At 33.2% G+C, this 17,109-nt stretch overlaps 1 protein-coding gene across 5 annotated transcripts in view; it reads right to left on the bottom strand.

Moving 5' to 3' along the window:
- LOC117099946 (fasciculation and elongation protein zeta-2-like) overlaps positions 1 to 17,109 on the bottom strand; it is a 52,654-nt gene that overhangs the window by 31,407 nt on the left and 4,138 nt on the right. For all 5 annotated transcript variants that reach the window (XR_004444049.1, XM_033239475.1, XM_033239474.1 and 2 more), the window contains exon 2: positions 9,797 to 9,905. Coding sequence is in view for 4 of the 5 variants with exons in the window: in XM_033239475.1 (XP_033095366.1) it covers positions 9,797 to 9,905 (109 nt within the window). In the remaining variant the exon portion in view is untranslated. The remainder of the gene's footprint in view (positions 1 to 9,796; positions 9,906 to 17,109) is intronic.

Raw genomic sequence — 17,109 nt, 5'->3', positions numbered from 1 at the left:
CAGAACCCGATGTTGCTTGTCCATCTCTCGAGAAAGATGGTGGTCCAAGAATGTGTTCGAGGGGATGTAAATATGTATTTACATCTAAAACGGATGAAAGTCGCCATGATCTGATTGTTCATTTTGAAGAACGCAAAGAAGAGAGACGCAACAAGCGCAAGCGGAAGCGCAATGACAATGGCCTGTAGTGCTCAATACAGTAGGTTTATTAATTAGGTAGCTTTTGTCGCATGACGTTAACCTTAACCTTAAGTTTATAACATGTACAATACTGTATAGTTAAGGCAATAACATTCACATTTACAGAATTTCAAGCCCCCAAAACGTACACTCAAAAATACCGGGATGGTGTCAGGCGGGGGATAGTTTATAACCATGTACAGTATAGTTAAGGCATTAATATTCACATTTACAAAATTATAGTGGAATGTCTTCCGGTTCGGTCGCAAACCAGTTCGCCTGCCATGTATTTAACACCTGAAAATCAGGAAATTGTGTTTATACAATTAAGAAAATGTCGCGGCCGAATTTCCAAAACTGGTTCCTTTCCAAAATTGTTCAGACGATTTTTTTAAACATCATGTCAATTAATATTATTACTAGCCTATAATCAGTGAAATTAAAAAAAAAAATGCACATTGTTTTTTTTTCAGAACACGCTGTCCGTTGTCTATCGATGGAGAAAGGTGGTGGTTCAAGAATGGGTGGAAGTCTACATGATCCGATTGTTCATTTTGAAGACGCAACAAGCGAAATGGAGAAAAAAGAAACCATATATATAATGTTTAGTCTTGAGAGTGCTATTTCTCTCTACTTAAGATTTCCTGATCCGCCATTGGTGTAATTAGAACAATGGAGATTTGACATTAGTTTATATGGGACCACAGAAAAGTGGTTTGAGATGGTCTTTATTCAAGGGGTTTGTAGAGGGAGAATGAAGATTTAATTATTTAATTAATATTGTGTTTAACAATATCGCAATCTTTCCAGTGCACTGTAGTAATACCGCAATCGTTGGGGTGGGAGATACTTTTTAGCCATGTGCAGTAATTAAAGACGTATATGCAAGAAAAAAAAGGCAAACAATCAATTTATATTTTTAGGCCTTATCAGTCAAAAAGACAGGAGAATATCTCAAATATTCAAATAAATATTGTACAGCTCATTTGAAATGTGGTTGGGGAGGGGAAGTTTTTACCATTGTGCTGAATTAAAGATTAAAAAGGGTAGTTTTCCACATATTTCAGGATCTATGCAAAAAAAATACAGGAAATGTATTAACTGTCCGAACCTGACTATAACTATACAAAAGCCATTCAAATGTGAAAATCACCTTTTTATTATTTTCATGACTAATAGTAAATCTTTATGGCATTTTTATTCAAATTTTAAATAATTTTATATTTGCGCAAGATGATTAATTATTAACTGTATACTATTTAAAAGTATAAAGATGGAAGGCCATATGCGTGAATTGAAATGTAAATAAAGAATTCAACAATCGTATACTCTGTAAATTTTTATTTTCCATTCATTGCTGTCTTGTTTTATAACAATATTTTATTATATGGAGCCGTTCAATTACCGAAATTTCGAATATCATATATTATATAGGCCTAACATTGGAACGACACTTTGATCAGAAGACACGGACATTTTTATTAGGTGCCAGCGCTTGAGTATATTCAAAAGACAATAAATAATTACCAACAGCACATCGTTAAACAAAAGTGGGCAGGGTCACACCTACACCAATGATTTATATGGGAACTCTTATACCTGTCTCTTATACACATCTAGATGTGTATAAGAGACAGGCTCAATACACACGTAGAGCAATATAAATAAGTAATCAAAGACACTAGGTTACAAAGTGGCTGGTTCTTTGTCCTCAATGTCCATTTCGACACTCTCAGCTTGAGCTTGGTGCTCGTACCTTATGACGGAATCGTCATCAGTAACAATCTATAGGAATGTAATAAAAAATAACAGTAAAGCATTATCATCTAACTCAAGCTATGATATATACAGACAGTAATACGTTAACAGTAGTAATAATAATAATAATAATAATAATTATTATTATTATTATTAATTATATTCTTAATAATAATAATATAATAATCTTTGCATTTGTAGGAGGGTAAGCAAAAACATTCTTTGTACGCCGCCTTCAGGAATGTGGGTACATACCGTAAAGACAGACGTAGGCCCGATGTTAAAAAATATACGATAGATTTATATCTGTACTGTATAGGCCTATACAATAATACATATTATACACATACATACATATACACAGTAGGTCTAATTAATCTAATTATTGAAATTATCGTTTAATTTTGGTCATTGCCATTTAGGTTATAGCCATGGTGTTCCGCTCTGATGGGCGTACGAAAACTGCAAAACATTAAATACAATGGAGCTCTACGTTTGCTGGGCATTGTTTTCTGTAAAACGTTCAGTTTAAAAGCGAGTTGTTGTACAGGGCGTATACGCTAGTCTTTTGTTTCAATCAAACTAGCATTCAATAGGCCTACCTACTAATGATAAACGGTGCATTTTTCACATCTTCATCATTTGACAAGTTGAGTGCAATCCCAATACACCTGCTAGTAATATCACCGTACTCGAAATGAAATTTAAAGCTGGAAGCAAGGTGCATGGCATCGACCCTGCGTGCGGAGCGTGGCTACTGGGGACTGTTCGAGAAGTAAAAGAAAACGGCGTGTATATTTCTTGGACTGGGTATAAAGCTGTTGATTATGTCCAGCTAGCCTGTGTTAGAGCGCCGATACTGAAAAGATCATGCAACATTAATAAGTTGCTGTAACAAGTGTTCATGATTATCTAATATTATTGTAATTAAATAACGATTAATTTACAGTTTAGTAGTGATTATTAATACACAATATAGTTGTAATTTTACCGTAACAGTTTAATCGATTTAGAATATGTTGAATATATGCTGGCTTTTTTAACGCTGCCATATAGCCGAAATTTACAAATTATGAATAGCGGATATTTTTTTATACCTTAATAATCAACAAGTTTTGTAAATTATTATTCAGACAATTAAAATACTATTTCTGCTTCGATTTACTGATTTTAATGAAGGCCTATATTTGTAAATGGCATTTCAATGAATAGGCCTACTTTGAAGTATCGAAACCATGCATCACGAAACCATGCTTTGAATAAAGAAAAGGAAATGCATTATAATAAATTACAGTACTTTAGAACACTGGATCGATTTGCTTGTTATAGTTGGTTTTTTTTATTATTATTTTTTATTGCGTAGATTTTCCCGACTTGGAGTCCACGACTTTGCAGGGCCATGACATGCACTCAACAAGAACCAGCATTCGCATAACAAAAGATCCCTTTGATCTCAGTGCAGAATTAATGAGTATGATCGACAGTCACGTAAAGCGCGGCGCAAGCAGTACAGACATTAGCGACCTAAGAGAAGAAATTCGTCAAACGAACGCGCGCTTGGGAAGAATGGAGAAGACAATGTCGGCAATTCACGCTCTGCTACAAACCAATCATGAACGAGCAACCGCATCAGCTTCAACAGTGGGGGGATATTCCGGAATATGTTCAGAACAGGAGGATGGGTTGGAATTACCCGAAAATGGAACAGTAGAGAATGGGCAAGTGCAATTTGAGAACAGGAAGTATCCACCACCGGTAACGATGGAGCTAGCTACATATATGAAGCTAATACGCTTAAACAAGAAACCGACGTTATTCGTAAGAGGGTTGATGGAAGAATTGTTCACCAAAAATGAGATGGCTATCAGCAACTATGGTGGGCACAGAGGGAAGCTCCCTCTAGATCTTAGACGGATTACGGCCATAGTCAATCAGGTTTTCAAACAATTTCCGAATATACATATCGATTTCAGAGTTATTAAAAATGCGATCAATGAAAAGTGTCGCTATCACAGTTTTATACTTAAGAAGACGACTAGAGCATTCGAGTAAATTGTTTGTACTCATTGCCATAACAAGTTTGTATAAATATATGCCTATGTTTGTTTCTACAGATAAAAGTGATGAATAAATAGATTGAATTATTTGAAATATTCATATTCTCTGTTGTCATCTGTATTCCGTAAAATAAAACGTTAATTAATATCCAACATGGTCCATCTACATCGTATTGCTGCAGAGACGCGCCCCTTTCATATATTAACGAGGGGCGCGATACTATGTAGAGAACTTCCTTTGTACGCCGCTATTGATGAATAAGTTTACAGTAACACATGAATGAATGAATAACCTTTCACGGCGGATAACTTAACATGATGCAGTTGGCCTATGTTTACCTGTAAAGAAATATAATTAATCGTTATTAATAATAAATTGTAAACTAGAATTTGCAATACATCCCCTGATTTTAATCACATTTTATTAAAAACATATCGTTAGATAACACATGAAGAGAACAACATAGAAAGTACACCTAAAGTTCTACTAGAAATTCACAAAATTTGAGCATTTCTCAAGAGTAAATAATATATAGTAATAATAGTATAGAATCTGTGTTTTCAAAAAAGATACAGTACATACAAATATTGCTAAAAATGACATTATTACTCCATTCAAAATCAATCCCACAAAATACAACCCTTTATCAGACTTACCATATCGTCCCGTTTAATTAGGATAGGCCTATCAGTATATCTACTATGTGTACAACAGGCGACCCACGAGCCCGCGTGTTGTACATCAAACATCATGCTGAAATTAGATAGTGTACTGGTTTAGCAAAATTTTTATCACGGTGGTGTACTATATTATGGGGCTTCCCAGCTAGGCATCAATTTAGCCTATGTTAATAATACGATACCGGGCGCGATGGGGTTCAAAAATTTAACATGTAGACGTCCGCATGGCTTCTACATTTCTTGTTGTTGGTCTCAATGGCAGTTGGGGGAGAATATAATATTTTAAGTGATATTATATACCGGTAGGCCTAGGCTATATGTAGAATAGCCAGTTAGTTGGAAATATCATTCAGACTTTTCCTGGACGTTGTGAAAAAAATCACCTAATTTTAATTTAATTTATTTGGCGAGGCGCCCCCACCCCACTTCACTTGTTCGCCCCATCAGCACCCCTACTTCAAGATTTCTAGATGCCCCACTTAACATAAGTCATAGATTTAATTAAAGCATTTATTTTAACTCATTCCTCCTACTAGGCCATATTAATAATTATTATATATATGCTAGGCCTAGTCTGGAGAATTTGTTTAATATTTACTGTATTTATTTACACTAGGCTAGATAATACTTTAAGCAATTTATTTTATCTCTGAAAATTCAGCACTCGGATTATTTTAACATACAACAAATTCAAGAAACGTAAATTACATGGCTAGACTATATTATAACGTTAAATAAAATATGCATAGGTTAGGCTTTATAACGCTATAAGACATCTATCCCAGGCCTAGCACTAGGCTCGCTAGGCGATACTTAGGCCTAGTTAGGAAGCTAGACTGAACGAACTCTACGGCCCCAGCTAAGAGGCTAACTAAACTAAGCATAGGCTAAACATCAATGAATTGACTGAGGATTACAAAAACAATGCCCACGTTCGACGTTAATAGCACAGTAGGGCCTACAGTTTCTAAGTTCTTTGAAACGAAACAACCGACAATACAACTTCCAGTACCGTGACATGGATGAATGCACTGCTAGTGTATCGCGAGTGCCGCGGTAGCCGAATGATCATGCATATTCAATAATTATTTCGTTAGCTCGTGAACGGTGAATATTAGGCCACGCCCATTTGCCGCGTTAGTGAAAGTAGCTGATAAAATAGCCGATAACGCGGCAATTGCGTTAAAATAGTTTTTGCACGACCCCTTACTCATCAAGACTTCAAATAGTTACAACAAAAATGAGGCCTTTTATCTACCATAATTAACTACATACTTAATATGTAAGGTAAAAAATAAACTGCTGTGTTGGCCAAACACTATATAGTGATCTATCAGAACTGGTCTTCAGCATTTCGTTTTCTTATAAACATATGGCCTACCCTAATCCTTGGGTTCATTCATTGCCTACCATCACCATTATAAAGCATTTCAGTTGGTAAAATCGTCACTCACACAAAAGTCCCATGGTAAACTTGAACGCAACTATTTTTTTTTTTTGTTCAGTTACATATTTAGCCTTGGAACGGCCACACATTACAAACTAACACCATGAAAGTAGACTGTGTTAGTTCATGAAAACAAAAATAGGCGTCAAAATAAGCATGTATTGGGTTGTACAGCAATTTTGTATTCTTTACCACATTTTAAAAACAGTTCATAACAACCACAGTTTTTTTAACATGTTTTTTGTTTTAACAAACTCACACAATCTACTTTCATTGCGTTAGTTCATGATGTGAGTGACGAAGAAATTTTAACAGAAAAATAGCCTCTATGAAGTATTTTCAGGTATAAAAAAAACGTACAATTGATTTTTTTTTTCGTTTGTGTCAATCATTTTTTTTAATGACTAAGGATGCTCAGTTAATTCAAAAAGCTAACTCAGAAACAATTCAATATTGCATAATTGATATGAAACCTAACTGCAGATTATTGAGAAATAAAGAGCTACAATTTTACAATTACACAGTAAAAAAAGGCCTTTATGAAATCTACGACAGGAAATGTATGCTATGCTATAATCCATCAATGGAATGACCAGAGGGAGTTATAGCTACCAGAGAAAGCTACAAACTACAAATAAATATTCCAAATTGTAAATGCGAATTCATATTCCTGAATACATAATATATTTCAGCTTCCTAAGAATTATTCATTTGCAGTGCAGTTGTGTGTAACAATCCACATTGACTTATAATGTATTAAACCCGGTAGAATCACTTGCAAGCCAAGTGCAATTTCGTGCGACTATCTTGAAAATTATACGGAGTGCAGTTTCTGTGACAAAGGCTTATTGGTACTATAAATTATCCTGCTATCGCTTTGACAATTGAACATCATAAACTAATATAAATTACCTGTAATTTAGGCTAAAGTATTCTAAATTATTCTCAAATATTAATTGCTAGTCTGTTGTTTTATAGTTGATTGAAACATTTTAAATGTGAGTAAAGAGAAAGTCTAAAACCTTTCTCTACTAAAACAATACATTTCCCTCTTAAATCAGACACTGTATTCTATTTAGCTGGACACACTCTCACTGCTATGACAAACACAGGTTGAAATATATGATTTTTTTTTGTTAATAAACAATTATGATTGATTCTGAAAGTGAGACACTGAAGTCATCAATCCTATTACATCACTATGAGTCAGATAATTGAGTATATTTTTTTTATTCTGATCGAACATTGATTAATTAGTTAACCATGAGAAAGAGGGAAAAAAATTAACTAGGCAAATAAAAAAAGAATAATCTGTGCAACACTATTTATTGGATGCATGCTACAAATTTAACAGACTTTTACCAGGATATTCCCAACGACATCACTATGGTCCCGGAGGACTTGGTAGCACAAGTGTGGAAAATATGGGGGGAGTTCCAGCATTTATGGGGTATACTGGCTGCGGGACCCCCGTTTGGTTGGTGCGCAAGTGAGCTCCCCGGGCTATGGTCCTCACAAGAGTGAATTCAATCCCTGCTAAGATGGTACAATCAATATATTGCAAACAATGAAGATACAAGCACCACAGTGAAAGATGTTGCTTCACTCCTTGAGATACAGTTTATACTAAATATATTGGCATGCTAACCTTCCAAGGATTCCCTTCAACTAACTTGAATTTTCCAAACATGTGTAGCATTTTATCTCTTTGAACAAATATAACAATTGTTAAATTATACTAGGTTGTGATGTTTTTAATAAAGAATAATATTAAGAGAAAAGACTCAGTAATTATGTACCGGTACCTGTACTCTATGGATTCAAACCAGTAATCTGATATTGAGAGTTGGGTACCAAAAATGTGGCAAAGACAGCCAAACCAGTCACTCCTCGCAAAAATTGATTTTTAGTTATTAATTACAGGATTAAGTAGCATTTAATGAAAGCTACAGCATGGAAAAAGAATCATTTAAATCTGACATTTTGTTAAGAAGCTACAGGAGTTTAAACATAGTTGCTTAATGAACAATATCTGAGAAATCAGCCTTCAAAGTTTACGATTTTTCACCCAATAGTTAAAAATTGTTGTTTTAACATTGAAAATGGAGAAAATAACAACATAGCATGATGTATACAGTAGATATAAAAAGGTTAGTTTAGTGCAATAAAATATATTTTGAGAATGTTGACATTCCAGCATATTTTGGCCATTATCTGTGATACACGATTTGCGATGAGTGACTAGTTTGACTCGCCTTTGCCAATATTTCATCACAGTTCTCTATTAAAGATGTATTGTCCGTTGCTAATTTCAAAAAATCATAAAAAATAATTTAAATAAACTTTCTCATATTGCAATAGCATACAAATTATTACCTTGTGCATAAAAATTATTGAATTTAAAAAATGTGTACCCTGATTTTTAAACCAAAAAATTAAAATAAAAATAATAAAACATTTCCAGTGACTGGAAGTGTTTCTATCATTTTTCGCTGTAAACGGATGGGTAGACATTTTTTAGATACACTATTTTCTATGTTCAAGTTGATAACCTTTTATGTTACTTCAAAATGGGCAAGTTAATTTCAAAAAATATTTTTATGATTTTTTTGGTATTTAGCAAGGGACAATATACATCTTTTAAACAATGAAAAATATCACAATCCAGAATACATACAAAACAAATGACTAACTGCACAAGATGATCAAGAATGAATGAATGGTTTTTTTTTTTATTATTTACATTAGTCACTGTCACTAACTTCAATGAAAACATCATCATGTACAGGTAACCCAGTATATTGAACCCTTTCCAATTCTCTCAACTGCAATTCCTTCATTGTTATGATTATTAAAATCATTAGAAATTTTTTTCTAAATCTATAAAAGTAAATTTCGCATTACATTTTGAGTGTTTAGTGATTTACTCATGTTATCCATATTTGACATATTGTTTGGTTAATTAGTCTAAAGTACAGTAGAAGAGTTCAAGTCACAGTTTGCTGTATGAGTCTACAGTACTGCAATGAAAGATAATTGAATTCAAATTTTCAACTTTTCTTTTGAGAATCAACTACAGTAGGTAATTTTTTTTTAAATATCTACAGTAGGTAGAACTTTACACATAAATTTTTAATAATTATACAAACTTTCAAAATGTTACATAATTAATATTTTATTACTAGTTTATATCTTAATCATTCATTAACTAAATTATTCATAAGTGCTTTTACTGCTAGATAGAAAATATAAAGAGATAAACATAACAGACTAAAAGAATATTGCCTAAAATATTAAATAATGATGGAAAACCTTGGGGGAATAACATGCAAGGCATGAAGTCAATTTGATATTACCAGTATTTGTGATATACTTGACTAGTCAATCTATAGTATATTATCAATTTGATTATCCATAAAATGCCAGTTCTCAGCCTTGATTTAATAATGCATTTTGAAATATGTTACAGAAAATATAACAGTTTTTACTCAATGTTTATATTAATATCTTTTTACTGCAAAATGCAAGAGTCAAGTTGCATCATTCCATTGTTTTATTAAGATGTCTGCTCTCTAAAAAAGGAATGAAAGTCAAATATTGTAAGGAGACGATATCAATGTTTATATTTGAAGTGTCTGTTCAGAGAAAATGCCAAATGCAATATATACATTACCCTATTAGGTTTCAGATTGAGTGCCGGGAGTTGCTTCGCTCTTGTCCGTGATGTTGACCAATCAAGAGGCATGACTTGTCCAAAATTGTCTGTTACTTTCTTCCATAATCTTATTAAAAAAAAAAAAAAATATCATAAATTATAATAAATTAATCAAAGTCATTAATAATTAGGTCCACAGTTCATACATTGTAATACTATACAGTAGGTGGATTAGAAGAGACAAATGAGCTAGCAGAATCATGATGATGGAGGATCCACGCTAGGGCTCGGCTGTGGCCGTCCTACAATAGTAGTGGTAGTAGGTATGTCTTCTCTTCTTGCACATGACAAACAGCACCATAATTACTACTAGGCATCCAATTTAAGCATTAAGGAGAAGTCTAGTACCTGATTCACACGTGAAGTTAAATTTAACAAAAAGTAACAAATTGTAACCGAGCGATCTCCCGAGTTATTCCTACCGAGATAAAAAGCATTTACACGCGTCTGTAAGGTAATGCCAAGGTTGTGTAAAATTTATTCAGTGTTTATTCAATGAACCATTTTCCCCCCTACTGCGATATAGGTCTAGCCTAGGCCTAGTTGAGAACCCCTGTCACAGATGGACTGTTGAACTCACCATCACAGTAAACATTCGAAGCAATCAATACCCTTAACAACTGCTGTATTACTACTACTAAACTAGGCATAGCTTCCAACGTTTCTGTCGACTCTTTTAATACTAGTAATAGTACTAACACCATCCCGACGTTCATTTTATGTATATCTTCTTATTCTACCATTACTAATTAACATCAATAACAAGGGTAATTCATACATCATTGAGAAAAACTAGGCCTATCAATTTCTAGTGGATCAGAATCGTATGCAGAAGGAAGAAAATTCAAAGAACCCCGTGAAACAGTAGATTGTTGTTGTGTTGAAATCCCTGCGCATGTGCAGATCCATCCATGTTACATCTCGGAAGCTTTACCAGCCTCAGCGAGGCTGGTAAAGATTACCGAGACGCTCCGAGATTTTACAAGGGTATTACACGGTGGTACTTTCACACGTGCCGTAAAATGTTACTTTTGGTTACATTTTGTTACATTTGGTAAGATTTTTGTACGTGTGAATCGGGTATAGAACAAACTGGTGGGAGATGACAATGTTTACGTGGTCCACTCATAATAATAATAATGTGGTTTTATAGAGCGCTTAATACAAAACAATGCTTCTAAGCACTTCGCCATGTCATCGAAACGACGCAACAGCACAGATAGGTGATTGCTAAAGACCACTATATACTGCCAAAAAATAAAAAATGAAATCATAGTAACCACAGCGGTTGAGTGGTTACATCATGTCAACGACCTTTATCTTTCAGTTCACTCAGCTGTTAGTTAACTAATGTACCTGGTTGAAATATACTGGGAGAATTCAAGGGTGGCATGGAAAAGAACTGGCTACCTTTACAACAAGATTCCAAAGCTTAGTATGATAGGTTCCTTAACAGCTCATTTACATACTGTAAATTCTATAATGAATACCAATCTACCATTACCTTTATTCCATGTGAAATGAATTATTTGCATCATTTTTAAATGCTCACAATCTTTATTATGTATATTGGTCAGAAACATCCTACAATAATAATCACACTCTACAGATTGATTGATTGATGAAAGCTTACAAAAAATATTACCGGTAGGTGTACAGTTAGCCTTTAATTACCGATATATATTATAATATTGATACATTACTTAAGCAAGAAAGCATAAAATTACTGACATCTAAATGTCATCACATTAACTTCCTAGTTGATGTCATGCAATACCTCAAATGCAAAGTATCCTGATAAGCAATTCCCACAACATGCAATCTATACCCATGTACAGTACAATACGTAAAGTACGTATAATACACACAGCTAGCGATAAGCTGAAACAGCTTTGCCTTGCTTATCCTGTATGCTATGACTAGGAATGGAAGAAAAAAAAAAAATTAATAATATAAATAATTACAGTGACATTAAAAATAATGTTGATTACAATGAACATTAATGAGGATGATGATAATAATAAGTAACAATACAAAAACATTTTTTTAAATATCTTAAATGATTTAATGTAAAAAATAATAAAAGAACAAAAAAAAAAAACAATAAAAAAAAAAAAAATAAGGTCATACACTTTATTCATCATTTTCAATACAGTACAATCCCTTATGACTCCTATCCATTCATAAAATATAAACATTGTTGGGATTATTTAAATCAACTTTTTCATTTAAAAAAATTCTGTATATACATTTTTGTCCCTCGCAATGAAAAATGAACAATACCTAAACACATTACGGACAATAATAATAATAAAAATGAATGAATATATGAATTTCCATTGCTTTATACAACTTTAAAAGTTACATAATTGACACTTTGGTAGACTATCAGTACAAAATTTCAAGATGATGCTTCATAACCTATGACCTATACACACAGTAAATAATTCATAATGAATGCAGACACATATTCAGCTTGGTAATAAAAATCAAGCAAGGTGCCATTATGTTAATACACTTTAATGATATGGCATCAGATCACTGAGCATATGTAATGATACGGACTAAAAATATACACCCGCTGTATTAAAATTCATTAAAATTTTATATGCATGCAGCAATGAATCCACCTTTTGTATGACACTAACATCTATGAAATTATGAACGTTATAACCATTAAATAATATGAATAATAATGATTGTTCAAATGGGCTGTGTTTAGTTGATTAGATGACATGGTGATGTCATGGATTCATTCTACTCTTCCTTTTGTCACACAGTGACACTACATGGTTTTAACAATATATAATAACAAACCTCGATTTAACAGCCTTAATGTTATTAAAGTCAGGCTCTGGAGGAAAAAATGGTTTTGATGTTATATTACAATTTATAAGAGCCCAATCACACTTATTATATCAGCCCAGGGCTGAATAAACTACTGCCGCCAAATAATGGCCAAATAATGACCGTTCCCTTTGCAGTTAGTGTTTCATGTCTGTTCAGGGTCGCACTTCCTCCTGGTTTTTGCACAAAATGTTATGGTATAAGATGTTAGAATTAACTGCTATCATAGCGACCTCTGCGACCCATGTTTGGTTCAGTTCAAATACCTATATGAAGATGAGTCAGTCCAGGTCCCAGCCGACTTTCAAGTCAGACTAAATTTAGGTCGGCTTTGGACCGGCTTAAAATTTTCACACTTAAAAAAGGTGACCATGAGGCAGTCCTGAGCCGACGTAACTATTAGTGTGATTGGGCACTAAGACACAAAAAGGGTGTTTGACGAAAAACTTAAGGACGGTTATGAGATACAGATTTTTGATTATTTAAAAACTGGGGGAAAAAGGGCGTAACAACACTTTTTCGACCTCGTCCACTAGTTTTTAAATATTCACAACTTGAATGCCATTATGTAAACCATCTGACTTTTATAGAAAAATCAGTTTACATAGGGGGTCTATAGTATCTTACCCCATAATGGTTGGTACAGAGCTATTTTAGGTAATGTAAATGTTACTATAACTGGCTAGAGATGATAGTTCTAATCCTTAAAGTATTCCTTCAATTTCTGAACCTATTGTTATACACAGTGGTCAAGTAGCGGTAGTTGTATGGAAAAATAATTAAGTTATCAATGTATATTTATAATTCATTTGACATGGAGTGCCCACCATGGTTCTGCAACTATCTGATAATTTATTATTTAGACCAGTAATTGAATGTAAATCAGTCTACAGTTCTGTCAGGAGTTTTTACTTACAAAAAATTATCCTGGCTTTTGTGTACAGTACACAATGCTCAGGATCATAGGTGAGATTAGGCATACGGTAATGAAAGTTTATAAAGACTTGCTGTACCAGCCATCAGTTAATGTATCTTTTGGCTATGACAACCAGAGCAAAAATCCATGGTTAAGATCATACTGTAAAGCTATATATAAAAGGTAGTTTTGAACCACTCAAGTATGTTTGAACTCGGTTCTTTCAAGGTAAAACAAATAAAGTATTGCCAGACAAAAAAGCTCACTTTTTTAGGACGGTATCACTTAGGAAACAATTTTTTAGCATATTCCTAATAGTATACTATAGTGTACATGCTTACTGGTGTGATAAAAAGTGTTAAAAACTGTGGTATATTCAAAGCCAGTTTTTTAACTAGGAAATACACCAAGTACATTAATTTAATTTATTTAGTAAGTTTGCTGGCCTTAATAAATGAAATTACAAATAAGTTAATCCTATTTCGGCAACACCTATAAATTTATCATTACAGTATCAAATAAATTATCAACGAATTAGCACATTAAAGGGGAATTTTTATGGATTGTGCCAACAAAACAAAGAAAGTAGTTAAATCGTTGCAACATTTCTCTTTCGCACTGGCTCAATAACTTGGCAAAACCATGGCATTGTCTATAGTATGACCCTTGACAGTCTATATTTTTATACCAGTAGTTGATTTGGAAGGACATCTGTACAATCAAATACAATAGGGTGGTTAAAGGGATGAAACTCCTATACTGTAGTGCACACTACAATTTACATTTGCAATGAATAGCAAGACCAAACACTCACTGACTGACTATGAATAAAAATCAGTTTGTTGCTAATTTTTATTTTTTTAAGAATTTCTGGCAGAAAATATATAATGTCTATGAAGATTTTTGTATGATCTGCTCCCTCGCAATTCATATTCCCATTCATCTTACTAGTGGGCCTCCCACTTTGAAAAAGGTTGCACCGGCTCTGAGTTATTACACTAACCAGGTACTGCAGTACTATGCCTACTGTACAGCCAAGTCTTAGTGATACAATGATCGTGTATGGTCAGATACAGTAGGTATGTCAGGCACCTACCATAGTGTATTATGTGTATTTAAAAAATGTATAAAAAAAACATACGTCCTCACCTGTGAGAAGAAAAATATTTCTCCTTTAAAAAAAAGCATGTTATAAACATGTTTCTATATTTAGCCTGATACATTCTAATTTTCTTCCTGCCTACAAAATTTAGGCATTGTTTAAAATGTCATTTCAAAAAATACAATTACTATAGAATAAATATTTGATTTTATGTCTAATCAGTAAATCAGAAAAAAACTAAATTCCTCCATGGTAATACTACTGCAATAACAGCATTATGAATTCCAAGTAAACATGAAAGTAATATCTTTAAGAGGAAGAATTCTACAGGATCTAGACTTTGTTAGTCAAGGCAATGAGTCCTATTTAATGTTTGTTTGAAAACGTGACGATACAATGGCAATAAAAACAATTTTATGCTTGGATGATCTCAATAAAGGTGAACAAATTTGTACTGTACAATGCATTCCTAGCAGCGCGTCAGTCAATCATATACCATTGAGTACAACTTGCAAAATTTGACAAGTAGGAAAGCTGTAAAAAATGCATGAAACACTAGGAATTAATATGCATCAGTTAATGGTTGCAAGCTGGATCCATCAGGCCTGATCCATGGTCAGAGGTGAATGTGTCTCCAACTAGAGAAGCATGACCTGTTTTGCAAGACATACTGTACTTAGTGATTTAAATCAAATGACCTTTATTTGCTGACTGCTTGCACACAAACCAATTATTTAAAAGCATAGCATTTACCATACTACTAAGAGTTTATGTAGAAAGCACATTAAAAATTATGTTGAATAATGTTAAGTCAGAATGCCAGGAAAATTATTATGTAGAACCAAAGAGTATAGAATATGGCCCCATAAAAAAAATTATTAGTTTATCACCCTCGCGCGCATCACTTTTGGGGAAATCCCAATTTTTTTTTCCTTTTTACATTTTTTTTTTCATTGTCATTTTTCACTTGAAAAGGCTAAAGATTACTTCACAGGCGATCTTTCTCATGTTGCAATCCGCACTAAGATAGCTTTTCTACTCTGGCGCGATCTTTTGTGTGTGAGATGAATGACCCCGAAACTTTTTCATCCTGCCTCTAGGCCTAATTGTAATGCAATAAAGAGGGGAATACATGTTTTGAAGGGCTGGTTCGCAAAAATATCTGTTATAATGAATTTGTCCTTTGAGAAGCAAGACTATCGAAACGTCTAATAATTACAGACCTATATCCATCCTACCAATAGTAACTAAGATCATTGAACGAGCTGTACACCAACAATTATATGATTATTTGACAAGAGTTAATATTTTGAATGAATCACAATCTGGCTTTAGGAAAAACCATTCAACAAGTACTACCCTCATTGATGTGTCTGATTATATTCTCAATAATTTTAATGAAGGCAAAGCAACTGCAGCCATCTTTATTGATTTAAAAAAGGCCTTTGACACAATTGATCACAAACTCCTCATATCAAAACTTAATGACTATGGTATTCAAGAACCTGCCCTAAATTGGTTCATTTCTTATTTAAATAATAGGTCTCAAATTGTTCAAATTAATTCAACCCAATCTGATCCAATGAAAATTAACATTGGTATTCCCCAAGGGTCAATTTTAGGCCCATTGTTATTTATTATTTATGTTAATTCCCTACCAAATGTCACTCAATGTAAATGTGTAATGTATGCCGACGATACTACCATCTTATGCAGTTCTTCAGATCCCACTCTTCTCCAAAATGAACTGAATTCAAATTTAATTAAAGTTGCTGAATGGTTTAATAAAAATAAACTTACATTAAATATTAAGAAAACTAAACTTATGATTTTTGGAACTAATGCAAACTGTAATATTACCCTTTCAAATTCTCTTCAAATACTTTTAAACAGATTAGGAAGAATTTTAATTTCTGCTGACATAAAAACCCCTGTTGTAAATATTTTAAGTTCATTAGGGTGGAGTAAACTTAGTGATAAATTGGACGAACAATTGCTCATAATGATTTTCAAATGTTTAAATGGTCATGCTCCATCCTGTTTATCTAAGAATTTTGCTTTTAATTATGATTTGCATACGCATTGTACAAAACACTCTTATTGAATACACCTGGAATAATATGCAAGGTAAAAGAACTTTTGTTTACCGTTCTACTAAATTATGGAATAAACTCCCGGATGATATTAAAACCAACTTTAAATCTATGACACTTTCATATTTTAAGCATTCTATTTCAAATCCTCACCAATAATTCCTGCTTAATCTTACCTGATTTTCTCTTACCTTGCATATCCCCATTTTTATTATTCAAAATTTTGCTTCTACCTATGTTTCTTTAATTTTTTTATGTGTACATGTATGTATGTATATTTATATACATATGTATGTATGTGTGTGTATGTATG

This window comes from Anneissia japonica, unplaced genomic scaffold (genome assembly GCF_011630105.1).
Source record: "Anneissia japonica isolate Jap-2015-1 unplaced genomic scaffold, ASM1163010v1 scaffold287916_len461452_cov168, whole genome shotgun sequence".
NCBI lineage: Eukaryota > Metazoa > Echinodermata > Crinoidea > Comatulida > Comatulidae > Anneissia > Anneissia japonica.
The sequence above is the reverse complement of the archived record's forward strand: the minus strand, read 5'-3'. Positions and strand labels throughout refer to the sequence as shown.